The following is an 11997-nucleotide window of genomic DNA, read 5'->3' on the forward strand; positions in this document are numbered from 1 at the left end:
ACTCAACTAGCCTTTCACTTCTAGGCTTCTAGCCGGTGGTAGTCTCCAACTTCCCTATTCCGCTGCGTCACTAATAGTCGTCTGCCGACGGATGCGCAACAAGCGAGGCCCCGTCTCTCCAACAAGGCTGATAAGTGGTCCCTTCTCAGTCTAATTATCAAACCAGAACGAAGCTTTCATGCTGTCACCTATTTCGACTCGTAGAAAAGTTTTTCTCAGGTCATACAGCTTGAGCAATTTTCTAAAGTTGTATGATGCATTTGTTGTTATCGGAGTGTCCCAAAAGTCATGCTTCCTTGTAGTATTCTCCTTGATCCAATCAACCCATAAAGAGTTTTTATGATTTTTCGTTGATATCTCTTGGATTTTATTTACTATGGACGTTTGAACACAGTTTTAGAGATTCATTCTTTGAAAGATTTGAGATTTTTACAATAGTTTTGCGGTGATTTTAGAAGAGTAAACCATAATCATTGTCTTTTTTTTTTTTGTATTTTAAAAATGTATTTCGGGCAATCTCTTTTGTTCTCTTGTTCGGTTGAGACGAAATAATGTTTTTCGAAAATCATCTATGCCTCCTCAACTATCAAATGGATAACTAATAGGTTGGTTTTACATACTATTTTATTATTAGATGTATATAAATACATGATTATTCGAATTTTTAGATATTTTGTATATGTGTAAAAATAAATAAAAGTACATTATTAGTTTAATATGGAGCAAACTTATATAGATTCATATTACATGCAAAATAATTTCCAAGAAAAACAAAAAAAAAAATCGGGATTTAATTCCCCTTTTATTTTTTGTAATTTGTTTTCAAATAGTAAAAAATAACTTTTTTATAGTACATTAGAAATTGTAATTTCACTTTGTTAAAACGACGATACTTTTGATTTATAAAAATACTGAAAAATATTAACTATATAATAACTATTTATTTATTATCTATTCGTATAAAACCTTAAGTTATTTGATAACATGATTACATTATTATGTTATAATATTTTTTGGCAACGAATAATATCTTGATAAATGAGAACAATACCCCTAATAAACCTATTTAGAGATTGTGTTCCAAAGTAAAAATTCTGCGAACTATAAAGTTTAAAAAAATTTATATCAAAACAGTATACATTAATGCATAAATAATATCATTAAATTTTAACAAAAGTTAAAACTAACATTACTAACATGCTATGGAAAACCCCAACAAGCCGCATCCCGAAACAAATAAAAAGACAAAACTACCCTTATTGATCGAGCGCATTGGGGCCAGTACAATAATTAACAAAATGGTTCCAGACCCACTGAACCAAATACCGCCGTCGGATGCCGTGCATGTTATACGTGGCGCCATCGCGATCGTTCATTAGTTGTCCCATGTACGACCCACCACCTCCAGTTCCATAAATACCCTCGCACAAGTCCGCTATTTCCACCGGCGCCACCGGATCCGGACCCGCGTACCAGGCGTTCACCAACGGGTTCGTCGCCAGCTCGGCAATCTCGTGACCGATCACGCTTATCATGCCGTCAATTCCAACGTCTCCGTTAGGCGACTTTAACGGCGTTAACCCCGGGATATAATCCGGTACGGCAAAAGGATACGCGCACACACCTGGACAATACTTCGCCGAGTTCCCAACCCAGGCGTAAGGAAGTGTGAACCCTACGATCGATGGGAAAGTGAAATAGTGGAACCCACAGACTTGCCCGCAGAAATCCTGAACGTACACGTCAGCAGATGTGAGGAGGAGATAGAGACCACTCCTTGCGTTCACAGGTAACGGCCGAGATTTCGCCGTGACGGCGGATTTTATAACGGACTGGATCGATAACCGGGTGAGGGATTTGCCGTGAGAGTAGAACCGGTCGTTTTTCTCTTCGCCTAACCGGACCGTACCGGTAATGTTGGAGCCGGTTTGGTCGGTGTAGAGCTGTACGGTCTTCCACCATCCGGCGACGGAGGGGCGTTTAGATCCAACGGCTGAGATTGAGTTGATGAACTCACGGATGATTCTTTTCTGGGATTTCTGCCACGTGCCGTACCAGATTGGGTGTACGGTGATGTTGGTGGTGAGAACGGGACCCATGTGGTAACGGAGGTGGACGAGCTCCGACGAGCCTTCGTATTTCTTGGACCCGCTCAAGATTTGATCTGAGCCGTTGGTTTGGTGGGGCCACGGCCTCCATCCGATCACGGACGGTGGAGATGTGAGCAACACCGTTACCACAGTTAGGCTGAGTAGTACCCGAACACGCATCATGTTTTTTTGTAAGAAAAATATGGAAGGGAGGATTTTTTTTTTTTTTTTTTTTTTAGAGTTTTCTGGTCCGAGAGACGAATGAACGAGTGTGTATCATCAATATATAGGACAAATTAATTAAACTGTTTTTCTTCATCGAACTTTTACCTTCTATGCTTAAACAGAACTTTTATTAAATTTGAACAGATTTTGGAATATTATCCTAATTAACAAGTTGTACGTAAAGCTATCTCCTTTTTTTTAACAAAACTGTTCTTGAAAATATAGGTAAAAAATGTCTATTTGATCTAAAAGAATTTAAAAGTCCAATATCTTTTATCCTACAAAAGCTGTATAATTTGAAATATAATATTTTTTAAATGTAAGATTTTTTATTACAAAAAAAATATTAGAACGAGATTATATTTTCTATGCTTGCTTTGGTATTTATATATGTAGTTGGAGTATTGATGATGGGTCATAGAGATGCGTAGTAATATGGAGGACAGATGGATTCTTAAAAGTGAGGTGGATAAGTGGGTCCCCGACAAACAGACAAGCGGCGTCTTCATTAGCCGTCCGATTGTCCTTGATCTGATGTCAGTCGTCAGCAACCCCAACGCTGTTTTCGGTTCCCGTTGCGCGGGAAAACCTGATTGGCCTTCAGGGGTAATTTGGGGATTTTGGCCCCCGACCTTTTAATTTTTTTTTCTAAGTGGACCTCATTTTTCTTAATTTTTAAAGGCTACAATTTCGATAAAATGAAAAACAAATTCGAAAGGGGAAAAAACGACTTAGGATAGAATTGAATTCGGATATAATCAGAATATTATAAATGTTTTTCTTATTTAAATTGATTATTTGTATGGCTCTTGTCTGAACAAAAATTAGATACTTTGGTAGATATATTAAAAAGACGGGTTGCTAAAATGACAAGTGGAAATTAGAAAAGAGAAAGCATGGAAGCAGATATCCAATATAATTAGTCAAGGGTCTATATAGACCAATTATTTAAAAAAAAAAAAGGTCTACATAGACCATGAAGAGAGTCGGATATAAAGAAGATATATATTTTCTACCATGAGAGTTTAAATTTTGTTTTAAAATACTGTCTTGTGAGTGTTTTCCGCATAATCGTAAGCTATTGTTGTATTATCACCCAATAAGGGATGGTGGAGTGCAGGGCGGATCCACTTGAAGATGAATGAGGTACTGGCTCCCACTGATTTTTTTTTAAATTATTTATAAAATTTATTAAAGATTTTGAAAAAATACAGTTAATACCCATTATAATTTGGTTATGGATCCCATTATTGTTAATTTTGAATGTATCTTAAAACGTTATCTAACAAATTAAATAAAAAAAATCTATATCTCCTATAGTTGTTTTTCTTATTTTCTATTTTTAAATTTTTATTTTTCTCTTTAATTAAATAAAAAATTATACCATATATTTTTATTAACTTTTTTATATTATATATTTTTTTTACTTTTTTGCCCCGTTACAAAATTCTTCTCGGTCCACCAGTGGTTGAGTGGTCAATTTGATGATTCAAAACAACTTCAGGTCGGATGTTCGATTCTCCTTGATAGAGAGAGATGTAATTTATGGATCAATTAAGACTTATATACAAAAGTTGATCTCAGATCGAAAGTTTATCTAATCAGCGCGTCCAAAATATAGGAGATAAGGGTCATCCGTTATAAAAAAAAATAATGTGGTATTATTATGACAAAAATATTTGTATAATCTAAAATCAGATGTTTCAATTGGTAAGGAATAGAAAAAATTATTTCTCGATCCAAATTCAAATATATTTTTAGAAAAAAATATTTACATGGATTTCCTCAATACACTAAGAGATATAGTTGCGAATGACCGATAAACTTTCGGAATATAAAAGATACTAGTACAAAATTAGAAGAATATATATATATATATATATATATATATATGTCTTTTATTTTGCAGTGAAATTTTCATGCCAAAAGACGTGTGTGGACGTTGTTCAAGGCGTTTGCCATTCACATGTTTCACGTGAGTTTTTCTTCCCAACATGTTTTTTTTTGGGGTAAACGGGTAAATGATGAAATCTTGATTCAAAAAAATATCTACCTTGGATATTTTTTTTTCCTCCATATATTCCGTTTGCCTTCTTGTAAATTAGTATTTGATGCAAAGATTTGACGATTAAGCGAAAGTGGAGCCCATATAAGTGAGCAATGAGCCTAATCCTATTATTAGTCGTCTAGTGAGTAGTGACCCCGTACAAACATAGAAAATTAATCATTTTATAATAAGAAAAATAAATAAATAAAAATATATAATTTTATTATAAACATCGTTATTGCTATAATTCATGATAATCTATAAATATAAATATATCAAGCCAACTTAAATATATTAATTATTCACGTAAATAACATTGGTAAAAAAAATGTATTAATTTTAAATTTTAATAAGTAATAAATGAATCAAATAAAAACATATGTTAAAAAATTAAATAAATTTGTTTTATTAAATGGTATTTCTAACCATCTATATATAATATGATCTATAACAAATAATAATAATAATGAAATAAAAATAAATATTATTTTATAATTACAAATATAATTAAAATAATATTATTAGATTTATACTAATACATCAAAATAAATTTTAAAATTTTAAAATTTTTTTAAAATAAAATTTTTACAAAATGTTGTTATTAAAAACTAATTCTTATTTTTTAAATACATTATTTTTAATTTTGTTTAAATAAACCCTATCTAATATGGGTCTTGTGCAAAAATTCCACTTGTGCTCCTCTAAATTCTTAAACGACTCTCGAGTCTGGTCTATTTTTTTTGGAATTTAAAAAAAAACTAAAAAAGATCCGAAAAAATATATTTGTTACTCCCAAACCAAAAGACATCATCGTCATCGGAGATTTCAGATGGTGGGGATATTTAGTTTGATTGGAAAAACATAAGATGAAGAAATAAAGGGAAGCCCCCACCTCTGTTGGTTGAGAGCATATGACTTCTAATAGGAGATAATGGGTTCAAATCTATGGAGTATGAGTTTTTTTTAACCTGTCAGTTTCGACTAGTTCACTTGTTTTACGTGGTTTATAAACTATTATGTAAGACCAGTGGATTTATTCTACATGCAAAGGATTGTGATGGTTCCTTCCGTTATCCAAAAAAATGAATGGAATAAAAAACTCTTAACAGATGGCTGCAGTTGCAACAAAGATTGCCAATTAGAAGACACACATATGATGTGGCAATTTCTGTAACATATTGGCTACTATATTATATATATATACACACATATATATCTGTAAAATATTACATGACATGGAATGGAGTTCATGAGCCTTATGGCACATACTGTTGAACATGTGTGTCGTTTTCACAAATTTTAATGCCCTTTTCCGGTGACATGCGTGACGTTTTCCCTCACAATGATTAACGAATGCACTTTAATGACAGTGCAGTTGGGCCTTTTTCCTTATCAACTGAGGCCCAAAATAAAAAAGCCCAAATAACGGATATTCATGATACGACACGTTCTATTTTGTTTCAGTTGGAAAAAAATGTTTTTTTTTGGTAAAGGTGATTAAATTAAACTCAAAAATAACGTTTACAGCTAGTTTATAGATGTATACAAAAATATAAGATAACCCATGTAGAAGTGGTAAATAAAAATTGGTCCCAGAAACGACCAAGAATTAATGTATCAAACTATCAACCTGACAGACGTGGCCTTGTATTCTCAGTTAGAGAATAATAGTGCCGTAGGATGGAGTTAACGACATTTGTTGTCGGTCCCTTAGAGGCAAGTAGGATGGTTCTCATCGTGCGGTCCAACTTCCATCGAATAACATCGACTGGCCGTGCTCGGTTTCGGAATATGCGGTGATTCCTTTCTCTCCATAGCTCATATACTGCAATTTGTGCTATCAACTTGCTGATTATTTCCTTGCTTCTTGCGAAATCGTTGCTCGGATTATCGATCCATGATAAGCAGCCGTGTAGTTTCTCCGGTGGGCTTGGCCAACAACAAGAGGCATAGAAGTTCCATAGTTGCCTGCTGTAGGTACATTTGAAGAAAAGATGTTGATGTGATTCATCTTCATCACCACATAGGTTGCAAGTGACATCAGATATAGTACCCCAACGGTGTAGGCGATCTTTCGTTGGGAGACGGTTATGCATCGCTTGCCACTGAACAAAAGCATGGCGAGGGACGGAATACCGAAACCAAACTAGAGGGTACCATTGAACCCGGTTCGAGCAATCAAACTGATATATATATTATAAAAAAATCCGAATATATAAAATGTTATGCATAAATCTAATAGCATGAATCGCATATTTTACTATTCACATGTTACGAAACTATACACAAATTAGTTATTTATATGGTATATATTTTAAAATTGATATTCCCAAAATTAAGTTTACTTTTCCTCGTTGGCTGAAACCTGAAACCAAAACCTCTTCTTCTTTTTTTTTTTTTTTGTCTCCTTTGCGTAGTTCACAAAAATAAGTTAGAGACTGTTTATCCCAAAAATCAAATTGAATATAAATAATTTAATTTAAAAAAAACAATTTTTTTAAAATAAAGATCGAATAAAACCCGACGTAAACTCGAAAACCCAAAATGTCACTACTGCTTTGGTTTCCACAAGCTATTTTTGTTTGTTTTTTCATAAATCCCAAAAGATAATACCAAAAGCACATGGACGCCACCAAAGGAATTAGCGAATTTTAAATTTTAATTTCGCATCGAGCTCCATATCCATAGATTCCATAGACATTTACTAATGTCCAAAACATCGAAATTTTCATGAAAAGAACAACTCTTGTTATATAGACATATATATATATATATATATTTGTCCTAGGCGATTCAAGAACAATCTTTATGGTCCTATTTTTAGTCTTTTATTTTCCAGCCAAGCGTTCTATAAATCTCAAATCTGAAAAGAACAACTCTTGTTATATATATATATATATATAATGAAAATGAAGAATTGCAGAATACATGTGCTATATATTTATGGTCTAAAACTGTGAAAAAAGAGAGATAACATATAATATTGGAATACATTCAAACAGAAAGATTGTAAGATACGAGAATATTTTGATAATATTTTTAACCAAGTCGTCCTCGTTTGGACTGCGTGTCGAATGCTGACATCGAAAATGGCATGATGTGTAGCTCTCATTGATTAAAACGGCAACAAATAGGTAAAATACAGTGGTCCCCTTTCTTCCAATCGTCGTCCAATAGCGATGCACCAGAACCCGGTGCGTTCAATTCCACCGTAGGTCAGTCTTTTGTTTGGCTCTTTTCGATACTTAAACCAATAAATAAGGTTCTTATAACGAGCGTACGTGGAACATGTTGTACTTGATTATAAGCTCCTTTTGAATTTCAAACCTAAAAACAGTGCAATGTCTGTCGGGGCACTTCGAATCTCAGAAGTTTCTGACTCAGTCAATTGCCACGTGGTAGACTGTCAGATTTGAGAGTGAGTAAATCTAGTTTTTTTTGGGGTTTTTTATTTTAAGAAATATAAATAAATAATGACATTATTTCAAGGTAATTAAAAAAGAAAACATATTTTCTGCATTTATATTGTATTTATATCTTTCTATTCGCTTTTTTAGACTTCATTGGAACTGAAATATAGAAATATTTTCGCAGCTTGAAATGGACTGATAGATTCTAATAAATTGCATAGATATTTTATATAATTTTTGGTTTTATTGGATAAAAAATTAAGTTGACTTTTCATACTCACTCTCATCATTCATGATTCAATGCAATGATTTATTGTGATGCCTCTTTGGATGTATCTCACTACAGAAACGGGATATAGTTTATGAAAAAAATAATTTACAAATTTGGTCTAATCTAAAATTTAAAAATTTAGAGTGATTTCATCTACAATTTTTAAAGAAAGACGGGCAAATATTGGAACCCTATCCCACTTAATTAATCAAAATATATATGTTCTAAATTTAATTTTTGTGAGGAAATTATCATTGGAAATTAATTAAGGTCACATCCCAACCAAAAAAAAAGTCGAAGTGGATTTGAAAAAGAAAAACAAAACTAAAATGCATGGGGCAGTGGGCTCACCTGAGTAATCTCAACGAGTTCAAAGAAGAATCATACTCTGCAACTAACCCCACAATAACACACTACACCTACCATTAATCTCATCAGATCCAACGGTCCAGATTCCTCCGAACCCATTATCGTTTTTTTTAAAATGTCTCTCGCTCCCTGGTTTCTCCGATTACAGCACCATTTTCTTTTTTCTTTTCACTTTTGTCTGAACAAGCATGAGCATCTCTGCATCTTTGTCTCTTTCTTTGTCTCCCTTGAAAACAGAGTGTTAACGAGAGAGAGAGAGAGAGAGAGAGAGAGAGAATATTTCATCTCTTCTGAGATTCTCTCATACTCGCAGCTGCAAACGCCATCTCGAGCTCAAACAAACCCCAAAAATGGCGACGACACGCAGACTCTTTGCCCTTCTTGTTCTTCTCGTTTCTTCGGTTTTCTCCGATGCAAACCCTAACCGGGCTGTGCCAGAACCCGAGGGCGAGTTACGGGCTTTAATGAACGTAAAAGCAGAGCTTGACCCAGAAGAGAAGCACCTCGCTTCATGGTCCGTCAATGGAGATTTCTGCAAGAGCTTCGAAGGCGTTGGATGCGACGAGAACGGACACGTTTCCAACATATCTCTACAAGGGAAAGGGTTGTCCGGTAAAATCTCGCCCACCATTGGAGAGCTCAAGCACTTGACAGGTCTGTTCTTACACTACAATGCTCTGGTCGGAGAGATCCCCAGAGAGATGGGGAACTTGTCGAAGCTAACAGATCTTTATCTGAATGTTAATAATCTCTCCGGGGAGATCCCTCCTGAGATTGGGAAGATTGAGAGCTTGCAAGGTCAGTGTTCATACTTCCTCTCCGTAAACTGTTTTCTCTCAGTTTGATTCCATCGGTTAGGATCTGAACTTAGAGATTCTATAGGTTTTAGAGATCTCACGAGTCGTGGAACCAAATTCCACTGCTTCTGTAACTTTGTAATCAAGATCTTTGGTCCTGCAAAAAAAAAACGCAGTAAAAACGAAAAAAAAAAACCCAGCTTTCAGATGTTAACATCTGTGGCCGTCGAAAAAGTTTTAAAGCTTTCAACTACAAAAAAGGTTTGCAATTTAATGCGTTCGATAATAACTCTGTTTATAGAACGTCCTTTTCATGTTCCTTGCTGGACTCTTTTCTTTCTGTTTTATTCCTTTGAAGGACAAATTCACGAACTTTAGATTTCAAACCAGTGGGTCGTCACTGTTGCAAAACTTAAACTTGGTCTGCTGCTACATTGTCTTTAAAAGATTCAAACTTCGTCTTGAAATCCTAAAAAAAGGCTCGCCCTTTTATCGGGGTAATCTTGCTCTTATTACAACTTTTGTTTGTTTATGGTGTAACACTTGATGTTTTTCCGACCGAAAAGCTTTGCAGTTGGGTGTTGTCACCAGAGGAATCTGGAATCCATTGATGGTTCTTGATATCTGATTCTTCTTTTTCTCAATATTGTGTAGTTTTGCAGCTCTGCTATAACCATTTGACTGGAAGCATACCGACCGAGCTTGGTTCACTGAAGAATCTCAGTGTTCTTGCTCTTCAGTCGAACAAACTAACCGGTGCTATACCCGCGAGTTTAGGCGAAATAAACACCCTCGAGAGGCTAGATTTGAGCTTCAATCGCTTGTTCGGTTCGATACCTTCCAAATTGGCCGACCCTGCTCTCCTCCGTGTTCTTGATATCCAGAACAATTCGCTTTCTGGCAATGTACCTCCCTGTAAGAAATATACAGTCTCCTAGTGGGCATGTCTTTGTCTGTTTGGACAAGTTGAGCAACTTCTCAATGTTTTGATATTTTGTTCTATGTTCGTAACAGCTCTGAAGAGATTGAATGAAGGGTTTGCTTTTGAGAACAACTTGGGACTATGCGGAGAGCAGTTCTCTCCCTTGAAGTCTTGCAATGACACTGTTCAGGCTGAATCAGGCAAGCCCAAGCCGTACAGTGCATCCGTGACTGGTCTTCCGGCCCGAGACATATCCGAATCTGCTAATCTCCGGTTGCCTTGTAACGCTAGTAACTGTACCGACCCTCCAAGATCTCACCAGGGAGCTGTCCTTGTTGGTCTGGTCGTGATGACAATCTTGCTGTCCGCTATCGGTGTCCTCTTGTTCACGCAATACCGCCGACGCAAACAGAGGCTTTCGACCCCATGTGAGATATCCGATACCACTGACCAATTCGCTAAGGGAAACAGAGAATTCAGGAAGAACAATGGATCTCCTCTGATCAGCCTTGAGTACACCAATGGTTGGGACCCGCTGTCGGACAACAAGAACCTTAATGTCTTTGCTCAAGAGGTTATCCAAAGCTTTCGGTTTAACCTGGAAGAGGTTGAGACCGCTACTCAGTATTTCTCGGAAGTGAACTTGCTCGGGAGAAGCAATTTCTCCACGACCTACAAGGGAATCTTGAGAGATGGATCGGTAGTGGCTATCAAGAGCTTCAGTAAAACGGCCTGCAAAGCAGAAGAACCCGAGTTCTTGAAGGGACTCAACATGTTGGCGTCGTTGAAACACGAGAACTTGGCTAGACTCCGAGGGTTCTGCTGTTCCAGAGGCCGAGGCGAGTGCTTTCTCATTTACGATTTCGCCCCTAATGGAAGTGTACTGAACTATCTCGACCTCAAGAATGGCGATCCTCATGTTCTTGATTGGTCCACTAGGGTTTCCATCGCCAAGGGCATCGCAAAGGGTACACCCCCTATCTTTTTCCTTTTCTTCCCATTTCATATATCCGAAAGTCTTGGATTTCTATGTAATTTTTCTGAAATCTAGGGACACAAATCCGAATCCGGACTTGATTTTCGTTTTTTTTTTTCATATAGTGTCTGGACTCCTATCTACGGGTAGGGTAGGGTATCTCTGTTTTTGCCCAGCCTTAATATTTAAACTCAGTTGTTTTTTTCTTAATAGGTATTGGTTATCTGCATTCATACAAAGCGAACAAACCGGCATTGGTTCACCAGAACATATCGGCGGAGAAAGTCCTCATCGATCAGCGGTACAACCCGCTGCTCTCAAACTCCGGCCTCCACACCCTTCTGAGTAACGATATCATCTTCTCAGCCCTCAAAGACAGCGCTGCCATGGGATACCTCGCCCCGGAATACACCCTCACAGGCCGTTTCACAGAGAAATCCGACGTCTACGCCTTTGGAGTCCTCGTCTTCCAGATACTCTCGGGGAAACTGAAGGTTTCGAACCTTGTGAGACTCGGGACTGAAGCCTGCAGGTTCCAGGACTACATTGATCCGAACCTCAACGGCAGATTCTTTGAGTACGAAGCTACTAAGCTTGCGAGAATCGCTTGGCTCTGCACCCACGAATCCGCCATTGAAAGGCCATCCATGGATGCCGTGGTTCACGAGCTCGGAAACTGTAGCAGCTGTCTCTAATGACTCTTCATGTGAATTGTGCCTTGGGACTCAAGCAAGGTTTTTTTTTTAAATTTTCCATTTGAAAAAATGTAGCCACCTTCTTTGTGTTTTGGGTTGTTGTGTCGGTTTTAGGGTTTAGGTTAGAAGGTTTTAATCCATGTAAAACTGTTGAATGTGTTGTAGTAGTATTGATTAGACGTTATATTCTCGGTA

At 36.5% G+C, this 11997-nt stretch overlaps 2 protein-coding genes across 2 annotated transcripts; one reads left to right on the forward strand and one right to left on the reverse strand.

Moving 5' to 3' along the window:
- Positions 1 to 1134: 1134 nt before the first annotated feature.
- On the reverse strand, positions 1135 to 2329 carry LOC104808288 (protein EXORDIUM-like 3). Its single transcript, XM_010533955.1, has one exon. The coding sequence runs from the start codon at positions 2271 to 2273 to the stop codon at positions 1257 to 1259; it is 1017 nt and encodes a 338-aa protein (XP_010532257.1). The 5' UTR covers positions 2274 to 2329; the 3' UTR covers positions 1135 to 1256.
- Positions 2330 to 8559: 6230 nt separating this feature from the next.
- Positions 8560 to 11997, forward strand: LOC104808289 (somatic embryogenesis receptor kinase 1). Its single transcript, XM_010533956.1, has 4 exons — positions 8560 to 9210; positions 9864 to 10124; positions 10224 to 11099; positions 11321 to 11997. Exons 1-4 carry the CDS (start codon positions 8763 to 8765, stop codon positions 11800 to 11802), a joined length of 2067 nt encoding a protein of 688 aa, XP_010532258.1. The 5' UTR covers positions 8560 to 8762; the 3' UTR covers positions 11803 to 11997.

Source organism: Tarenaya hassleriana, unplaced genomic scaffold (assembly GCF_000463585.1).
Source record: "Tarenaya hassleriana unplaced genomic scaffold, ASM46358v1 Cleome14, whole genome shotgun sequence".
Classification (NCBI taxonomy): Eukaryota; Viridiplantae; Streptophyta; class Magnoliopsida; order Brassicales; family Cleomaceae; genus Tarenaya; species Tarenaya hassleriana.